Here is a 20,987-nt window from a genome sequence, read left to right as displayed (position 1 = left end):
AGGTGGCAAAAATATTTGAGCTTCAGCTTCAGTATCTGTCCTTCCAATGAGCACTCAGGGTTGATTTCCTTTAGGATGGACTGATTTGACCTCCTTGCAGTCCAGGGGACTCGTAAGAGACATCGCAAAAAAAGTTAATCAGTGGGGCAACTTCTTAATCATTACATCCGTCCTGAAAACAGATCTCCTTGGGCTTAAAAACAATGGCTTCGTATGGATTTTGTCCTATTAACTTATCACTTTGCGGGTACCACGCACATCATGACGTGAATGGGGATGAGCTAACTAAACAGATTATTAAAAATAAACAAACCAGGCCTCAAACAAAACATGTGCCAAGACGGTCATGCTCCAAAAAAGGCTTTGGCGACTAACTTTAAGTCGAGGCAACCCAACCAGCTCTAAGCAGCACAGACGCCTCGCCTTCCACACAAGCACATGCTCTATTCCTCACCGGCCTGTAGAGGCAGCCAGCTCCCATTTACTAGAAACTCCAATCTCCAGAGTGCCCTACGGGAGGGAGGCGGGACGAGGCCTCTCATTGGTCTACCTTCCCAATATGGCTGCTGTGATTGGTTTATTTCCCTAAGTTTCTTTCCTCTTTTTCCCGGGGGGTGGCGGAAGTGTGGGCTACGGCGGCCGTAATGGGGCTGGGGTGTCTCCCTGTTTCGGAGTAAGCGAGTGGGCTGCAAGACGCGTCTTGCAACGCGCCCCCCTGTTTCGCTTTTGGCCGCGAAGGGATGGGGACCCGAAGTTCGAGTCTCCGCGGGGGCTGCCGGCCATGAAAGGCAGAGACTCGGCAGGGAGCTCAGCACCTGCCGTCGTACGGGGACGCCTGGCGCCCGGGGGGCTCCTCCTAGGTGAGCGCGAGGCCGGCCCGGGACCCTTCTTTTTGTTCCCCTCGTACCCGCTTTGCCAGAATCGTCCTGCAAGGCGCACACGCTGTGGACTGTGAGCCGCGGCCACTAATTCTCTCTGCCTGAGAGATGGGTCTAGTTTTAGAGGTTTACAGAAATACGCTCTGCACACGCTCAGGGGACCGTTATTATTATTAATGTTGTTGTTGTTATGTGTATGCAAGGGTTGAGCTGGGGCTTTTATAAAAGGCTCTGGGCCTGAAACCCGATTAAGGCTAAGTCCGCTTCTTTTTCTTCTTCCGCGCTCCTCCTTGCCCTGTTCCCCGCTCCACTGCCCTGTGGTTCATGATTCCATCTGGGGTGCTTGCAGTTTCCCTTGTGGAGTTGCTTTATGCTGGAGTTGCTTTATGCATTTCTCCATTTGTTCTCAGCTCTGCCCTGACAGAGGTGCCTACCCAACTCTGTAATTGCTAACTTGATTTTATTAATCATTTCCTGATTATTATTATTAATTCATATACCACTACTGATGCACATGCTGCTTTGCATGTGTTATTCATTCATTATAGCAGTTCTTTTGTAACTAGTACTGTCATTTAACAGATAAAGAGCTGAGGCAGAGAGAGAGAGAGAGAATTGTGTGAGATTGACTGAGCAAATATTTGGAAATCTCTTCCTGGTCTAACCAGCCCGAATCTGTATCTGCCAGACTATATTGGCAGGACCGCATTAGTTCTTCCTGATATCTTTACATTGTGCTATAGCCCTTGGGGTTTCACTCCCAGTCCCATCATGTGGAATTTAACCCCAGTGCTCCATTCTGCTCTGTACTGAAATTTTCAGATGTGGCTCCTAAGTCATGCTGTTATTTGCCCAGTTGCCTCCCTCTTCAGGATCTCCTCTCGTGTCATCCCTGGGGCCCATCACCCTACTTTGCTCTCTCTTACACACAGTTCAGGTTGTTGCCGCTTGTGACAGTTCCTCAGTACCTGAGACTTTATTTGCATGAATGTAAGCAAGCTGTGTTGGTTTTTCTGCAGGGTTCATTCAGGAGAACACATCCTCTGTACTGGTTGTATGTTTCATAAGGACAGGAGGTAATGTGGGGCTTATCTGACAGTTTTTTGTTGTGCTTCCGAAAGTAATCATACTTTCTGTAAAGGGCAGATACACAGCCTGGCAAGGGGAAGAACAGGCTCTTCTCTTGTAATGGTCACACAAACTCTTTAAAGAAAAATCCATGCTCCCATTCAGCTTCACTGTTTGAATGGTACCAAGGGTGCTAAGTCTTTAAAAGCATTTGTTAAACTAAAATTACTTATGTGAACATGACCTGTGCCTATACAAGATCACAGTATTTAATTCCATGTTGATTTAAGCCTAGTTCTTTGCTACCAGTCATTAATGTAGTTTAGCACCCTCACTCTACCTTGTAAACACACACTTGAAAGTATGGGTAAACTCTGCTCTCTTATGTCTAAAAATCCTGATTGTGAATGATAAAACCAGTTAGAAGTCCTTCTTATGTGATTTGAGTTCCACACCTCAGGCATCTCCCTCACTTCCTGCTGTTTTCCTCTCCTGTGCTCCTCAGCTCTGAGGCGTGCTTCTCTGTGGCCCCTGTACAAACTCTTGCTGAACCTCTTCTAACCTTTCTCCCCCACAACTTACTCTTTCCTACCCCATTCAGACTTCTCAGAATGTTCTAGTATTTCCCCTCATCCATGTTCCTTTCATGATCATCCCTTATTTTATTTTAATCCAAGGGTGGGCGTACTTCAGGCTTGTGAGGTCCGCTTTGGTTTTTACTAGAACCTTGGGATCCATCAGTTGGAGCCAGGTGCAAAATAGTGGCTCAGGTGGGTGGACATACATTAAGAGTTAAGGAACAGGGTGCCTCTGAGTGCATGCTGAGTTCAGGAATTCATGATCAGTACCAGAACCTAGCTTACAAGTACTGCACACAAAAGTCCATACCTGGTTTCCCCCCAAGCATTCTTTTTCAGCAACTTAATTTAGGGGTGGGGGAAAGTCTTTTAGTTGTTGCTAACTGTTAAACAATAGGGAGTTAGAAACTCTTGCAATCTACTGCAAATCACCCAAAGATCTACCAGTAGATCCCTGTCTAACTTCTGCCCACCCCTATTCTTGCAGCAACTGATCTACTTTGGCTGTTGTTCGAAGGGATTTTCCTCTTTCCTTGATTACCCCTATCTTCTCCCTGTTACTTCATTGCCTCCATATCTCATCTATTGCAGCCCTCTTCTTCCCTTTTGCCATCACATTAAAAAAAAACCATGCTCCGCTTTGCTTGCTGCATACCGGTTTCCTTAAGTTTGTGCTGTGTTCCCTTTGCTGCTACTTTGGCCAAGAGGTACAACAACAACAGTAGTGGGCGGCAACTGGAGCAGAGAGACACAGCAGGATGTTTTTGTGGCTGGTAGGAACTAACTGGAAAAATAAACCAATGTATATTTTTGAAAGCTCCAAAACTGGCAGAGGGGTTCATGTTTACCAGCTGGATTTGCTCATTTTAGCCTTTTTTTTCCAGCAGAGGATCTCCTATCCCACTTCTCTTGAGGGGTGGGGGCGGGGAATTGAAAGATTGTTAATACTGTATACAAGAACCTCTTGCTGTATGTATTAAAGATCTCTGCAGACATGCTTCTGAAAGCTTAGTTCTAAAGAAGTAAGTGAGCTGGGACACTTTAACAGTATCTGAGTCATTTGCATGAAAACACGAGGGCTTCATTTTGTGGAGTGAAGTTGGTGGACAAATGTCTCTGCATGTGAGTGTATGTGCGCACATGCGCATACATGCCAAGAACTGGGATGAAAGCAACTGCTAAAGCATTGAAATCCTCAATGGAACTGCAAGACTTTGATCTCTGGAAGGATACGTTAGCTATTTGTAATCAACTCTGTAAGCTTACCTTTTCTCCCGTGAACTTTGATTTCTTTATCGGAAATGCTCATAAGATCCTAACATTTGCTTAAAACAAAATTTTCTAAGCATCAATGTAGACGTGTGTGTAAATATTTTCTCCAAATAATAGCAAAGTGGATGGTCCTGTGCCGACCGATGTGGCAATGAAATGAGGCCACCCAGAGAGAAGGGGATGGTTTCTGCTTACTGGGGGTCTCCCCAGGTTTGCAACTTTCCCTGTTCTGGATGGGTGTTAGGCTTGCTGCTTGCTTCCCTTCAGGAAGAAGAATGCACAGAGAGGAATTGCAATCAGAAGATGTATGACTGATGGAACTCAACCCCCCACCATTATTTTTTTGTTGAGGGTCACATTCCCTCATGGGTAATCTGTCAGGGGCTGCTCATTGGTGGTGAGGGGGACTGAAGCCAGCATTTGGCAGGGCAAGAGCCAACTCTCTTCTTCCTCTCTTTCTGCTCCCTCCCCCCGGTCTTTGATCTCCCCACTCTCCCTCCCCGTGCACTGGGCTGCCAGGGAAGGACAGATTGCTCTGGCCAGAGGTCTGAAATGATCGCATGCAGATAGCTTTTCAAATTAGGCTGAGGGCTGCAGGTTGCCCATCCCTGATTGAAGGCTGTTTGAGGATCTTCCCCTTGTGCTGCTTAAAAAAAGCTTTTGGGTGGATAATTGGGATCAATGAGGAAAGTGCCTCCTCTGATCCAAATTAACATTTCCCCCAAAGGACTAGTTACACTGTAAAGGGGGCAGACCCCCAACACCTTAAAGGAACTTGTGGGGCGAAGTGAGCTTGGGTGAATGTCCACAGTCAGATGCCCGTTCCTCATGCCCAGTTCCTTCCACATGCTTACATACAGTACTGGGAGGGTATAATCCCCTTCTCCACATATTGTATCATATGGTTTAGGGATGGCTGCCCCAACCCTAAACCATAGCACTATAGAGGGGTAGTGTAATGTTCCCATAGTCCCCCTCCCTTCTTTGTGGGGTCCCTATTTGTATTTTTCAATTATATATGCTGATGTTAGGAACAGCGCATTATTTAAGTGTGTTAGTCAGAATTCAACTGTCTCTCAGATGCACTGAAATATAACTTTAACAAACTGGCAACTGTTTTTCTTTTATATTTAAAGGTATAGGCCACTTTTCCATTTAATGGTACTCAAAGGTTTACAGCAAATAATTAAAACATCATTAAACCTACAAATACTTTGTTTAAAAACAGATTTTAAAATGTAGTGTATGACAACAGCTGAAAATAAGCACTTGAAAACAACAACAAGGAGATCAAACTTTACATGAAGGCTACTTGTTCTTGTTGTCGACTTCATCTTTTTTTGAGATCTGAAGTGACAAGAATTCAAGCTGTTGATTACTTTTCCTCTCTCTGATTTTGTGCATCTCTCCTCAGACATAACCTGTTGAGGACTTCAGAACAGTTTACATATTTTAGCTTCATGTGATTCAATACCATTCTCTGGATCTCGAGCCATTGCTCCTGCTATTTAATGGTTCTGTAGCATCAGCAGTGTGCTTGCATATTTTGCCTCGTTTGTCAAATGAGGATGCTGATGCTGACCTGGTTCACAAGTAACAACAACCCAGAGTATAAGTTGAGTAAGGGTTGTAGTTGAATCATGGGTGGTGGTTACATGCGAACCCTGCACTATGGTTTAACTATGGTTTGTTAACCCCGAACAATCAGAGTTCATAACTCAATAACAAAACATGGGTTCTCTTCTGGGTTGTTTGTGGTTAACAGCCCATAGTTAAACTATGGTACAGCATTTGCACATAATGGCAACCCACAATTTAATGACAACCCATACTCTGGGTTGTCGTTATGTATGAACCAGGCCACTGAAACTATTAATAGCAGACTTCTGGCAGACTTTTGAGTGAAAAACATTCAATACGCACTTTGCCAGGATATGAAGAAGTGTACAACTAGAAAGACTACTTGTATTTATCATAATCTCACACTCCCTCACCCCCGGCAAACAGCTTTTGACACTGAGAGGTGTTTCAAAAGTTGTATGATATAGCATGGTGGTCTGCTGTCCAAAGGAAAAACAAATACACATTTAAAAAACCCCATCAGCATATATAAAGTAGATTTTGGATCCTCGCTGTGATGGACTAGATTGTATGCACATCTATAAATTGGGTGGATAAAGATTTTTGCTTAAATTGAATTAATTCCCAAATGTTAACTTTGGATTTGTATGTGTACAGCAAATTCATAGCCACTGACCAGGTGTATGTTGAATATATTGTACATGTGGGGAAGAACTTTCCTCCTTCTGTGTATGTAGCTGGAAGTGTTTGGAGTTTGCTCTGCAGCTGCAAAGCAAATGTGCAAGCCAACTTTAAAAAGAAAAGTGGCTTGCCCACTCAGCCGTATGAGCAGCTGCAGTAGAAACTTTAAAAGTCACCTCCAGAGGTACATGTAGTTTTCTTCCTTGTGTGTGTGTACATAGTGTCTTAGGTAGCACCTTCTGGAATGCAAGAGGCTGGAATTGTAAGCTAATGATACACCTAAGGTTTCCAGACTTTCTGTGGCTACAGTTTGCTTATCTAGAGCCTATTACATCAACTATATTTATTCTCAATTGTTTGAATTCTCTCTCTCTTTTTATGCTGCTTGTGTTATGGGTTTTTAGCCTAATGTTTGTAGGAAATAGCTGTCTAATTGCCATAGCATCTAGGCTGTATATATTGTCCTATTACTTATTACACTCATGAATTACCTCTCCACCTAGGAGGCACTTGAGGAGATATATGTATTAAATAAAACATCAAGATTCAAAAACATCCAATCACAGGAGCAAAAAGCTTTCAGCACCCACAAAAATAATACGCACAGTAGAGCGCAACATACTTTTCAGGAAACACAGCGATGCATGTTGTGACTAATTTTACCTGTAGTGGATAAATGCTTTTTGGAGGCTTGCAGACAGGAAGGAATCAAGGGTAACCTCAAGTAAAATTTCCTGGAAAAGATGTCCGGACCATTATAGTGGGGGAAAAGTTGACTTTTTGACTTATTACTGACTGCAGCAATAAGAATTGTGCCCACTTAGCTTAACAATGATAAAAATGGTGACGCCTCTTTGAATCTGAATAGATTTAGGCACACTTTCAAGCTAGTTGTCAGAATTCCCTGTTCATTGCTAAAGATAGTTTTGATATTTCACTTTAAAAAACAGATTGTGACTGATTTAGGGGGCCATATGGGGAGCCACTGAATATTTGCCAGGATCTCTCAGGCCTATCCTTCCTACTCTTGCTACCATGCGACCTGAAAGATGTTCCCCGAAGTTGGGAGACCCTCTAGAGCAGCATTCAGTACAGCTCGAGAAACTTGTGGATACTCCAGTGTACATGCAGTAGCATTTGGGCTGCACACAAGGATCTCTAGATCCTGGCCAGTTGAGTCATGCTATGACATTCTAGAAGCAGCTGATAGATACTTCAGTGCAATGAAACAAATTGGAAAAACTCTTATGTCAAGGCTGCTCAGTTTGCCAGTTCAAAATGTTTTTCTTCATAGTTTGGAAACTCAGTCTGCATTACCCAGAATCTTAAGGGATATTTTCATTTTTAGCCTACCCCATTCCTAGAGTTGGGCCATGTTGTAGCTTAAACTTGACACCTGTCAACACGTCACTAAAAGAAGTGTGTTAAATCTTCATACTTGTAAAAGATTATCCCAGGCCATCAGCAGCCAACAACAGTGCAAAGATGTTGTTATACTTGCAGGTCAGGTTCAGCTTAAGTGTTTCCACAGAAAAATAAAGCACTGGAAGTAAAGCACTTTTCCACGCCACATCACTGGCAGTGTGCCTGTTTGTTTTACCAGTACAGTCTGTGTACAAGCACTACAAGGTTATCCTACTCATATCACATATCTTCTTGGTGTATGTTTTGAGTCCCTTGAACAACTAGTTCACTTGGCAAAATCTCATTATGACTCCACCTGCAGGGAAAAACCCTGCCCTATGGCATAATTTAAACAGAAATGCTGAACCCCATTTAAATCGTTATGCTAATCCTTTTTACATATCTGATTAGGCTGCCTATTTTCTCCTTCTGTGGAGTCTTTCTTGGTACTTGTGTACATGGTACTTGTTATTCAGCAACAAAATTAATGGTGCTCAAAGGTTTACAGCAAATAATTAAAACATCATTAAACATACAAATATTTTGATTAAAAACAGATTTTAAAATGTAGTGTATGACAACAGCTGAAAAAAGTAAGCACTTGAAAACAGCAACAAGGAGATCAAACTTTACATGAAGGCTACTTGTTCTTGTTGTCGACTTCATCTTTTATTACGAAGTCTTTTACCTTGAGTATGAACGTGCAACCCAATCCCCACTGTAGAATTGGTAGTGCATGTGCCTCAGCAGTTTGTTGTGCCAGAAGGCCATGCGGGCAGTGATATGCTAATACTCAAGCACCATCCCTCCTTGTGGTCTTACAGTAAGTCCTTTTGCTGTCTCCTCTGCTGGCTCCACTTCTCTCTTTAGCCGTTGTTTTTAACCTGGAGGAAGGGGGTAAACAGCACCCGCTAAAGGGTTGGATTTTGCAGGGGTATGCCACTGTTGGATACCCACTGAAGTGAAGCAAGAGCCAATGCATGCTCAGGTGAATATTTCCATCCATGAATGATCTTGCATTATTGTGCTGTACATATCTGCTGTATAGAACTGGGGACCTCTCTTGCATTCTTCAGTTGTAGGAGATTGGAGAAAAAAGTAATCTAATGATAGAACTTAGAAGTTGCCAACTCTCATGGCTACCTGGACGCACATCCTCTCTTTTTGAGAAAGGATTATTGTAAAACTTAATACTCTTAACATAGCCTTGAAGGCCTAGAGGACAATATTATGGCCATTTCGTACATTGCATTTCTTTTTAGTTGTACACCTAGGATTGTAACATGTGAATATAACCAACACATGTTTGCAAATATGTGGAGTTGCAGATACACTCATCAGGGAGCCAGGGTTGCCTGAAGTTTCTTGTGAAGGATGTACTTGGTGGTAAACATAGGTTTACTGTTGTTGGATAATATGTGAAATAGTCCTCAGTCTTGGTTACTTTAATTCTCTATAGTTTGTTAGGTACTAGTATTTTGTAATTCACATTTCATTCAAAAGTGGGATTTCAATGCTAAAAGCAACGTGGAGGTCAGTCCTTGAACACAGAGTGTTGGGTTCAGATTTAAACTGGATCAGCTGTGCTGGTGGAAGTGGACTTCCCTGTCTCCTTCTTCCCATGGCAGCCCATCCAGCCCTCTGAAAATGCTACACAGAGAGACAGGAGAACCTGCTGAATGGGGTGAGCTATGGGGGGGGTGGGGCGATCCCCCAAATCAGGCTGAGGTCCCTTCCTCTTGCAAAAGGTCCTTTCCTTTTGTAGAAGGCAGATCCTGGCTACAACCCAGAAACTTTTTTCAGCTCTTTTTTCTCTCAAGAGAAAAAGGGTGAATTGTAATTGTGGTTGCGTTGCAGTTGCTTTGTTTCTGTATGTGCTATTTTTGTCTTGAATGGAGGGAGAAGTCTTATTTGGCTGCTACAGTGGTGCAATTTCTTTTGAAGCAAGTCAAAAGTGGAAACATGCAGGGGCTTTTTGAATATCAGTGCAACGTGTGTGACTCTCCAAACTGACCTGATTTAGCTAAATGGGGCTATATGTAGTCCCATGTGGAAAAGGCAAGAGTACAGAGAATGTGGGTCTCCTAAGCTTTTATGCTTAGTTTCTATTGGAAATCCATCTTTCCTGTCTGGTGGCATGAATTGTTGTGAATACAGAATTCCTGCTGCCCACCTCCAAGTAGGGGAGATGTACATGCATTCCTAAAGTGTTGTACATGACCCCTGTGACCACCATCTCTCCTCTCTCCTTCTGAATTCCAGCTCATTGCTATGGACAGTGCTATCACCTTGTGGCAGTTCCTTTTGCAACTCCTTCAGGAGCCTCGGAAGAAGGATATCATCTGTTGGACCTCCAATGACGGAGAGTTCAAACTTCTGCAGGCAGAAGAGGTGGCTCGCCTCTGGGGGATCCGTAAGAACAAGCCCAGTATGAACTACGACAAACTCAGTCGTGCTCTCAGATACTATTATGTGAAGGTAACTCAGCCTTTTGTTTGTGTCGGATGTTGAACCCCTTGCATGGTAGCCTCTGCTTAACGAGCCTTGTTGCTTTTTTCATTCACTTCAAGGGCATAGGTTTTGGCCTTGCTGCCATGAGGGTCTATTGAGCTGACTGGGATGCAAATAAAGCTGTTATTTGTGCCTTAGTCAAGGTGCCTGGAGTGAGTGCAGTTGTCTCATGGCATAGTATAAGCTGTCAAGCAATTAAGCTCCCATTCTACCCAACCCCTTGCTTTGTTGGCAAAACAAACTTGGTTATCTAAGAGCTCAATTACTTGTGCCTGTGATTTAGATGGGCATGCCCTCAGTTTTTAAAGACTTGAATGCTTAATTTAATAATGTATGGAAAAAAATCTGTCTTTGGCACTTAGTGGAGTCTTTCCATGAAAAGTAGCTGTCAGATCTCCAAAGAGAACACACATCTGGGGGAAATGGAAGCCCTAACAATACAAAATAATGGTCTTTTTACTTGGCACTCCTAAAAATATGCTTCGTTAGGTTTGTTGCAAAGTAGCCTGCTGCCTTTTTCCCACCTTCTCTTTATTTGAGATGTATTCTCATTGCTTTTTTAAAAAAATATATATATATAGCAAATAGCCTGGGAACTGCCCCACCTCTTCTGCAAAGGCACTGCTTTTTTATCTACATTTTTTTGGAAACCGAAGTCGCACCAGATAAGTATATTCAGCACAGTCCGAGAAAGGCAAATATTTCATGACCTCCTAATAAATTACTTAATTTGCAGCTGTCCTGGTGGGATAAGAAAAAAAGTGTTTTGGAAGGAATGTCTGCTTCAACTGCCCATATTAGAACTTAAGTTGGGATAACACTGGGTTGGCTATTAAGCACTGCATGGAACCTTATGATACACAAATGGAAGTATTCAACACTTCAATAAGTACAGAAGGAAATGAGTGCCTCCAAACATTGCTTAGAGGCATTGAAATGGCTGCAGTTCATGCTGTTCTATGTTTCAGCTCCTCATTTCCGTACAGCTACATCAAAACGTTACATAAATGTTCTCTCCTTTGAATATTTAACCTTGGTGCTGTAATGCTGTGCACACATTGATGCAAGTGTGCCTGCCTTCAGAATTTGGGCTTAAGTTTCATTACTTTCTGAATCAAGGTCATGAAATACAGAGGTAATTGACTGAATCTGTACCCATTATGATCAAGGGTTGTGATGAAGTTTTAGATCCAGTTTTATTTATAGTGAACATGGATGGGTTTTTTGGTGTGTGGGTGGCCAACTGGAGATGCATGATGATGTTTTCTTTAAACAGTGAATATTCTGGAATCACCAAATATGGTAGGCTTGTTGAAACGAAGTGGGCATGTGTACCCTGATAAGAGTCTGGATGGCTGACTATGGATGGGTAATCCTTGAACCTCAAGCCACTCTTGAGCTTCCAAAAGGAAGAGTGGGATATCAGTATAGGGTTGGATTCAGACTAATTTAGTTGTGCTTGGGTCCTTTTGGAAACAGTGGTTCTTAATCAGCCATGTCAGTAAGTCCTAAGTGTGACTATTGTAGCCTGGATCCACCCTGTAATAAACATATAATACTCATCCTCAAATATAAGTAATTTCTTAATTGAGGTGGGGTTGACTTGGGTTGACCAATGGAAGCACATCTATGGCAAGAATTTAAACAGAAGGGAGTGCCAGATGCCTTTTAATGTTTTGATGTTTCCACAGAACATCATCAAAAAAGTGAATGGTCAAAAGTTTGTTTACAAGTTCGTGTCCTATCCGGAGATTTTGAATATGGATCCACTAGCGGTTGGCAGGATTGAGGGTGATGCTGAGGCACAGGCAGGCTTTGTAGACGCTAGCAACACTACAAAGGACATGGAAAATTGTGGGAAAGAGAAGCATCAGTCCTGTGCAAAACCCTCTAGCCGCAATGACTATATCCACTCAGGCCTATATTCTTCATTTACTTTGAACTCCTTGAATTCCTCCTCTTGTGTAAAACTCTTTAAGCCAATCAAGATGGAAAACCCAACTGAGAAACTGGCAGAGAAAAAAGCTCCTCAGGATCCAACACCTTCAGTCATAAAATTTGTGACCGTGTCCTCTAAAAAGCCTTCAGTATCTCCCCTTGCCTCTACTGCTCAACTGACCTCTACTATATCAGCTGCCTCTACTCTTCCTTCCGGTTCAGATGAAAGTCTCCAGGCCCTGGAGTCTCTCGTAACACCAAAAGTGGCTCTCTCTGAAACGTCAGCATCCTTGCCAAGCTCGACCACCAATTTCACTCCTGCAACCTCCATTTCTCCTCCTCTCCAGGTTCCTCCCAGGTCTCCTTTGCCACTTTTAACCTCTAATCCTGATCTAGTTATAGACACAGACACTGAGTCTGTGGCTTGCCAGCAGCTGGAACATTCTCAGAACCAAGTCTTGGAGTTAAAAGAGCAGAGTTCTTCCCTGCTAGAAAAGGAGCTCCGTAACAGCCGAACTAGAAAGCCCAAAGGGCTGGAGATTGCTCCCACTCTGGTCATTACTGGCAGTGACCCAAGTCCACTGGGAATACTAAGCCCTTCTCTCCCTACTGCTTCTCTTACACCAGCACTTTTTTCACAGGTAATCTTGTCTTCTGTTACTTTTAACCAAAATCCTGTATGTGTACAGGAAGTTTGGTAGAAAAATGACTGCTGATTTGATGACCTCTTGAGAAGAGGTGTGTTAACTATTCTTTGAAAGTTGGGAGCAAAAGAAGAAATTTAAGAGACTGGATGGAAATCTCACCTAGGTTGCCTGTGATCAGGTATATTTCCAACAATACCACAGTGTGTGCGTTACATTATACTAGTCTGTATAGGATGAAGGCAGGATGTGTAGTTGATCCAGAATGCCTAAGGTTATTGGAACCTTTTGTACAGGAAGTATGAAAATCGTTCAAGAGCTCCAGGCTTCCTAAGCTGATTTTTCCATGTTTGTTCCCAGTAAGGACCAGCGCAAACTTAATGTTGCTAATTATTTTACCATGGTTAAGCAATTACCTTCCCTCCCTTTTGAGGTGCAGATCCTTCCTGCCTAATCTAACCATAGTTAACTGTTATGGCTGCAGCAACATTAAGCATAGCTAAGCTTAGCCAGGATTTCTGCTTAACACAGGATCTGAAATATCAACTTATAGGTTCAGATCCTAGGTTAAGGAGGAATCCTAGCTCACTGTGAACTAGGGTTAATGTTGTTGCTGCAGAAATAATGGTTAGCCAAGTGCTGAAGGTGGGATTCATGCTTCACAAAAGACAATGTGTTAGGGAACATGCAGTCCCACAACATGTTCCCTGTTACTTAACCATGGTTAAGTAGCCAAGAACATTTGGTCTGTACTGCTCCTAAGAGTACTAATAGCTGCTTTGGAAGGGTTATGTACAATATAATATGGGATATGGCTGCATTAGTGCTTCTTTCATTCCTGATGTAGGCTGTGGAATCCAATGAATGCATGTGGACCAAATGAGACTCTTGCATGACCATTTCCTTGTTATATGTTACATTTTTCCAAAATAATGTGAAAGTTGTCCAATTCTATTTTATGACCACTTTCAGGGCATCACTCTACATTAATGAGAGCTTTACTAGGCCATTGAGTCCCTTCACTTGCTTTACTTTGCTTCCTTAATGTTACCTGAGCAGAAAATAGGATAGTAGGATTCATTCCCTAATGAAATAAAGAGTTTTTCTCCATAGGTGTGGGGTTCTGACACTGTGAGGTAGTCTTCTTATATTTCCTCCTCTTGCTGCACCTGGAAAATGTAGATAATTGTCCAAAGTCTATCCCAGTTTTTGCCTTGTGTCTTTGAGGTTATGTTTGTGTAGAGTAAAAATATCTACTGAATTTCAGGTGTTTGTTCTTTGTAATATTTCTGTGTGGGCTGTGGCTAGGGTAGGATATTACTTTTACTTTCACGCAGCATGAACAAAGCACGGATGTTGCGAATTAGTTCATATCACTTTTAAGGGAGTCATCTTTGCTATAATCTCTTCCATCTATCTCCCACTTTATTGTAGGTTTGCACACAGTAACCAAAGGCTGTATAATTCTAAGACTCTTGATCAACTGCCATTTTGGGTGTCTGGTCCCACCTAAGTTATGTTGAAATAAGTGCCTTGGCTCAGTAGTGTTATGTGCTTGCAAGTTACATTGAAGTTAATTGGAGTGTCAGATAATAAATGCTCTCACAAATTGGTTTTGTGACATTATTCTGTATGTCTCGCAGACGCCTATTTTGCTGACCCCAAGCCCCTTGCTCTCCAGTATCCATTTCTGGAGCACTCTTAGTCCAGTTGCTCCCCTCAGTCCAGCAAGATTACAAGGTGCTAACACCCTTTTCCAGGTAAGTTCCAGAAAATGACTGCAGATGAGAACTGTTACAGAGCCAAGAGGATTTTCTGAAAATAGAAATATCTCCTGTTCTTACAAGTTCATTTAAATGTGAGCTGCTTTATTCATTTAGAAGTAAGTCTCAATTTAGACCATCCTCTTTATTGGGAACAGAGAATGTGTGGCACCCCAGATGTTGCTGGACTGCAAATCCCATTATCCCTCACCTAGTCACCATCTGACTAGGGCTGCTGGGAGTTGGAGTCCAACAACATCTGGAGGGCCACACTTTCCCCACCCCTACTCTATATACTTCAGAGGATCAGAAATGAGCCACAGGCTCTTGAGCTCCCTCCTTTCCTCTTGCACATGGCTTCACTTTCAGTTTGTAGTTTAATGCTGACCATAGATGTCATGACATCTGAACTGGCAAACTATGTTTAGTATTAGCCCTGAAAACCAAATGGAAAGCCATAGTCTGAAATGAATTTCCATTTCTGGTTAGGAAGGGCAGTGCGAGCCATAGTCTTTATCGTCAAAACTTGTAGCTTCCTTAATTGTCGTACAAGATTCCTTGGAAGCTTTCCAGTTCAAGTACAATAAACTAGAAAGTGACATCTTCCTTTGTTGTTTTAATGGCAATTCTTAATGAAGTATGAACATTAACACAGTGGATTCTTTGTGTTAATCCAGAATAGCGAGCATAGTTTTGTCATTGGGATAAGCCGAACCATTTTCTTCTGGTAAGATAAAAAATTAATTGTTCCCTTTAACGCAAGTGCCACACTCCTTTCCAGATGTGGGGGATAATTTAGCGCAGGGACCCCCAATGCAGCACCTGCAGGCGCCATAGTACCCACGGGCACCTCCAGTTTCCAATTCCCCTTTTACTTTATTTTATTTTTTCCAGTTTTTTAATATGCATACATGGATTTCTATATACCCATAGCAATGAATAACTATGAAGAGCATGCAACTTTCTAGCAATTATACATGGGCTTCAACAGAAGCTGACCAGATATCCAAATAAGTATCCATTTGAAGGTGGCATCTATATGCCACCCATTCAATCGTTGAAAGCATTGGAAGGTCCTCGATCCATTGCATTACAGGAGGTGAATGTTTATCCTTCCAATGTTGTAATATCACACTTTAAGCTGAGAAAAGGGTGTAGAGAATCCATTTACACTGACCATTTGTTGATTTTCATGAAGCAGGTAAATAATTTAAAAGAGTGTAGCCTTTTAAAATGTAGCCGTTTACATACGTGCAACCTTAACATCTGTTTCTGTTTTATAGTTCCCATCGGTGCTGAATACACATGGACCATTTACTGTGTCAGGAATGGATGGCCCCTCCACTCCTGGGCCTTTCTCCCCAGACTTACAGAAGACATAGTGTATGGCTTTGTGGGAAAAATATAGATTGGGGAAAAAAGAGGAAAACATTTCATCAAGAATTATGTAATCCAGTTTTAAAGGAGTGGTTTGTAATTCCACAGACACAATATAAACTGACTTGACTTTTGTCATTCCCAGTTCAAATGCCTTTGCAAAAATTCCCTTCGAGTCATAAGGGAATTCGTATGAAAATGCCTTAAGTGGAGACTCTTCTCCAGGAGCTCTCCTCTCCCCTGCGTCTTTTGGTCGAAGAAAGCATCTCTTGGTAAAAAGAACCGTTTTGTGTGTGGACGCAATGATTGAATCTGCAGTAACTGATATCACAGACACAACTTCCCTTTTGACTGATAACCTTCCGCTGCTGCCTCTTGTTTTTCATATCAAAATATTAATCATTATTGGAAGCTGGCATTCCAAGAAATACTTGGATATTTTTTTTAAAGAGGCTTGGTTTTAGGATTGAGAATTTCTGTACTATTAATACAGGAATACAGCAGGAAAATCTTGTGTCTTTGTAAGGAGAAACTTTACACGTGGATTTTACAGTTTCACAGAAGAGAACTGGGCAATCTCTTAAAGGTGATAGCTATGGATAAAGAAGATCAAGCTGTATATCCTTAGCAAAAATGTCAGTTCATCTCCCAAGTATTGTGTGTGAGTGTGAATAGTTCAGAAATGCATATGAATTGCTTTGATTGTCTAGAAGTATTTGAATGCTTTAAGTTTGATATTACTTGGTAGGCAAAAAAGAAAACAAAAATCAAAGAAATTTCCTGATATCTAATAGCAAAGACCTTAAATTAGCAAATAATGCTAACTGAGGATCCTTGCAGTGGATGTGTTGTGCCACTGTGTTAAGCATATATTTGACATGCTGTGTGCAGTGTTGTCTTGCTGCTTGATAATGTCATATGTAGAGCTGACATTTGAGAAGTGAATGCTTATATTTTATTCTTTTCTTTATTCCCTCTTTGACAAAAGAGGTACTCAAAGAAGAGGCATCACTTGGCTTGGCCCCTGACACCTCTGGGTAATCCATTTTTCTTTGAAAACTGAATAAGAGCTGGGTTAAAGTTTTCAGCATGTAGAGGCCCCTAAAGCTAGAAATGTTGTGCAGTTATTAGAAAGTGTTCCTGCTAGTGAGGAGGTTGTGGGTAGGAAAGGGCCAGTTGGCATGAGCTACTTGTAGTCTGAAAGAGCTAAAAGCTGCTTTCAGCCTGCACTTAACTTTGTGGCAAACCAGCGGTCAAACCACCCTGAGTGATTTCTTCAGCACAATGATAGTTAAGACTGCTGGTAATGTTATGCTGGCTTACTGATGTGGAAGCCTTGCTTATATGGTAAGAACAGAAATGAGAAGTGTGTGTGTGGGGGGTAGCCTGGGTAGAGATGTACACACACAAGTAGTTATTGCTCAGAAAGAGATGCATGAGGAGCCAGGGTACTTTTTCAGAAATGTCACACTCAAGACCCTGGTTTGGCAGGTGGCAGGGCTATCAGTCACTTTCTGAAAGCACCTTAAGACTTGGAGCCTCAAGTAGATATTTGTTGGAAAGTTAAGATAAATACCAGGAATTGTGTCTGATAATTGTCCTATGAACAGATGTGGTGTGTGTGTGTGTGTGTGTGTGTGTGTGTCTGTGTGTGTAGGGGTGGTGGTGGCTGGCCTTAGGGAGTGCTGGCCACCTGCCCAGTAAGAACTAAATTTAGCTTTCCTATCACAACTGTAATGGTGGCTTTTAGTGGAGTCTTCAGCAGTGGAGATGCTGAAAAGTGAGCCATTATTTGAAACGGCACCGCCAGTACAAGAGTAAAATGCTGGATTTGAGAGAAGCTTGAAATGCTATGCTGTGAATCCATCCCATTTTAAAGACAAGTGGGGGATTCACACAGTTATTCAGGCACTTCCACAAGATCTCAGTTAATTTCAAATGTGCTCCTATATGTAAGAGTGCCCTCAAGATTGAGTACCGTATGGAGGGAGGAGGTATTTGCTGATCTGCCTGCATTGAAATGGGTAAACCAGATCCTTTCTAGCATTTGTGAGGCAACATTCGCAAGAACAGTGCAAAAGCTTGAGCTTTGGGCTGTCCTTGTAAAAACACTCCTATTAAAAGTCTGGTGTGAGGAAAAGAATGTAGCGGGGGGCCCAGAGAGACTGCAAACAGTGTGCTCTGTCTGTTGCCTGAGGTTTGTTGCTGACTTCTTTTCCAGATGATCGAATAGAGAGTTGAAAGGCCCATGCCTGTTGTGCCTAAATTGAATGTGCAATATTTCCTAGATTCTTTTTAATACAGGCATGCAGAAAAATAACTGCAAACAGTAAGTGAGAGTAGGCATCCTGCATACTTGTGTTTGCACGGTGATTTGTACACTGCTTCCAGGGCAAAAAAAGAGGAGCGGCTCTTTTTAAGGGCAGTCATTCTAGCCTGACTCCTCATTGGGTAGGAAAGATTTCAAAAAGAGATTGTTGTTTTAAAGTTCTGCTTCTCTGTCTCCCTCTGCCAGTAGAAGAAGTCAGGCTATCTTTGTTCAAGTATAGTACTGTCTTGTGTGGTATGTGATGCACCTGCACAGTACATACATTTAGATATACAAGTGAACCCAAACTTAGATAATCTTGGTAGCAGTTCTGTTTAGCTTAGTTTTGCAATCCAGCCCCAGCAATCTCAGAAAAGATGCACTGGGAAGTTGGCTGTCCATCCTGAGGTATAGGCGTTGCTCTTTTGTTCCTAGTGATTTGATAGAGCTCTGTGGCTTCATTTTATGGAGGCTTCTTTATTTCTCTGTGATCTTGAATCTCCCTCTGTGTGCCTGCCTGCCTGCCTGCCTGCCTGATCCTTAACACGTAGGTGGTTTGAGAGTTTATAGCTAACGGACTGCCTCTTGTTTGATGGATACTTTTCATTTAGAAATGAGAGCTATTGGGAGCCAGAATGGGGAGCGGCTAATGCATTTGGCACTGAGGAAGGAAATCTGTGGCATTGCATGTTCAAGCTTGTCTCTGCAACTAAAGAGTTTGGGTTTTTTTAAAAAAAAATTCTTTATACTGGTACAAGGTTTTTTGTAAATGGTCTGGATAGGATTCTCCGTCCTTCTTGCTGGCTGTTTGACCTGCCCTCCTCTTCTTTCATCTTTCTTTTAATAGTGAACTTGTGCCATTGCACCAATTCACCTAGACACCCTTTTAATGTTTTCTAGCAAGTAACTCATTTTAGTGATGTGCACATAGCCCTCTTACCACCCTGGAGGGACTCAGTGCAGCTCTTCTCTCACTGAGTTAGTGCTAGTAGATTTCGGGTTTAAATGCTGCAAGGTTTTGTTTTTGTTTTAAAGATAACCAGCTAATATAGATACTTTGTGTTTTGTGCTTCAGTGAGACTGAGAGGTGAACAGATCCTAATTGCTTTCATGCATAGTGTATTTTTTTGCAACACAGTAAATATAAACATCTATCATTATTTTACATAATAAATATTTTTCAACTGTTTGTGCAAGCTAAGTTAGATTTTGACTGAACAAGTGTCACATTCTATCTTTGTATATGTACTTTGTTGACCATAATGCACTTGATTACATTTTCTTAAGGTAATTAACTATCTCTTGGTTATATGTTCAGTCTCTCTTTGATGGTTAAAGAGAATCATAATTTTTATTTTGCATAATATGTCAGCATGAATTGGTGTCTAATGGTTGTTTCAGCAAGTAGGGTTCTGACAGTCTTTGGGATATTCTAAACTGTTCGTTTATCTGCTTGAGTTATATTGAGTTATGGTTTTATTGTGTTTTTATATGTAATCGCATATAAACACTTGTTCACACGACACATCTTTGTGTTGTATCAAGCTGACTATCTTGATTCGAGTTCTGTTTTTAAAAACAGAAATATTATGTGAGGCTTGGCAAGCTAAATTATGTTTTTAAAGTTCATAAGTAGGCAGCAAGGACTTTATTTTTTTATTGATTCCCCTGAGCATATGTGGTGGGCTTCAGTTGTCATTTGAAGTTCACACCATGAGGTTTTTTTTCCTGCAGTTTGATATGAAAGTGGATTGTGAGAGAAGGCATGAAGAACCCATTACCATGAAGAAATGCTAGAGAACCTAAAATTCTCCATTGCTGTCAGGATCACATAAACTGTATGAGATTATTTATTTAGCAAAATCAGTGGGGTCATAATAACTGATGCTGTTATGATCATAATAAGTGATGCTGAACTGTTCCACATCCTTGCTGATATTTGCAACTTTTTGCTTGAGAGGGAAGCATTAGGCTGAGGGCTGTGGCACTGGAGAAAAGTGCAATGTGATCCTTAAGGGCTGAAGGGGGAGGAGAGTGTTTAATAAAGATGCTTGCAACGTGAAAAAAAAATGAAGTAAAATATCAGTAACTGTCAGTGGCCTGGTTCAGATGTTCAGTTCCCAGCTTGCCAAAACATAATCTAGCAGCCGGGATCAAGGGACAAGACCATACAGTTGCTCCTTGCCACCTTCTTTCCTTGCTACTTACATCCTGGTTAAATTAAACCACAGTTAGCCACTACATCTGAATGTAGGTTAGTGTAAGTTTATTAACCAGGATCTTAAACCATAGTTTGAAGTACATTTAAGATCCTGGTTAATAAACTGACGTTAACAGAGCAATCCAAAGACAGCTGGGGGAGGGAGAACCCATGGTGGAGAAATGGCCAACTCCAAAGCTCTGCCAAGTGCGTCACAGTGGCAGCGCTGAAGCTGGGGATGAATGGCTGGAGGGAAAACAAGTACCACGGCTCTAGTGCTGGCATACTCCCCCCCCCACACTTTCTGGGCGTGTTGGGGAGATAGGAGGGCTTTGGATCAGCCCCAGGCAAGTCCCATTTTCCCCCTTACTGCTGTTGGAGCACTGGCATTGTAGCAGCAAGGGCAGCAGAAGCTTCCATGCCTGCAAGGAGGAGACTTGCAAGTGCAATTTTTGTCTCCATCCTATCCCTCCCCACCATCCTATGGTGCCTGGGATGCTCTTCCTAGGATTATATAGGATTGCAGCCTTCACCACACGTCCCCGTTTTGGATGTAATGGGTAACTCTGGTTTAATGAAACTCCAAATCTAAGCAGTGAGGGAAGGAAGGGGCACACAGGTATGTTGCTTATTCCACGGTTTTACCATTGTTGCTATGCCATGGTTTAGCGAGCTGGGAACTGAGCCAGGGTCTACTTCCTTGTTTAAATCCTTTCTTCCCTTAACTTAGGGCTGGGCAAATGCTCTAATAAAAGATAGACATTCTGCATTCAAGGTCAGTGAT

The 20,987-nt window shown here is 42.1% G+C and overlaps 1 protein-coding gene across 1 annotated transcript; it reads left to right on the top strand.

Annotated features, from left to right (window-relative positions):
* The first annotated feature begins 609 nt into the window (after nt 1–609).
* ELK4 (ETS transcription factor ELK4) lies at nt 610–20,062 on the top strand. The gene is made up of 5 exons (XM_084853282.1): nt 610–860; nt 9,725–9,940; nt 11,665–12,552; nt 14,199–14,315; nt 15,602–20,062. Exons 2-5 carry the CDS (start codon nt 9,734–9,736, stop codon nt 15,698–15,700), a joined length of 1,311 nt encoding a protein of 436 aa, XP_084709408.1. The 5' UTR covers nt 610–860; nt 9,725–9,733; the 3' UTR covers nt 15,701–20,062.
* Nucleotides 20,063–20,987: the final 925 nt, after the last annotated feature.

This window comes from Heloderma suspectum, chromosome 4, assembly GCF_057233095.1.
Source record: "Heloderma suspectum isolate Gila_16-S chromosome 4, 16-S_ref, whole genome shotgun sequence".
NCBI lineage: Eukaryota > Metazoa > Chordata > Lepidosauria > Squamata > Helodermatidae > Heloderma > Heloderma suspectum.
The sequence above is the reverse complement of the archived record's forward strand: the minus strand, read 5'-3'. Positions and strand labels throughout refer to the sequence as shown.

What these genes read in the sequence shown, in the direction of transcription:
- ELK4 (XM_084853282.1), top strand. Translation starts at nt 9,734, where the DNA reads ATGGACAGTGCTATCACCTTGTGGCAGTTCCTTTTGCAACTCCTTCAG. An exon ending in CACCAGCACTTTTTTCACAG is followed by an intron (nt 12,553 to 14,198) that starts GTAATCTTGTCT and finishes TATGTCTCGCAG; the next exon opens with ACGCCTATTTTGCTGACCCC. An exon ending in GTGCTAACACCCTTTTCCAG is followed by an intron (nt 14,316 to 15,601) that starts GTAAGTTCCAGA and finishes TCTGTTTTATAG; the next exon opens with TTCCCATCGGTGCTGAATAC.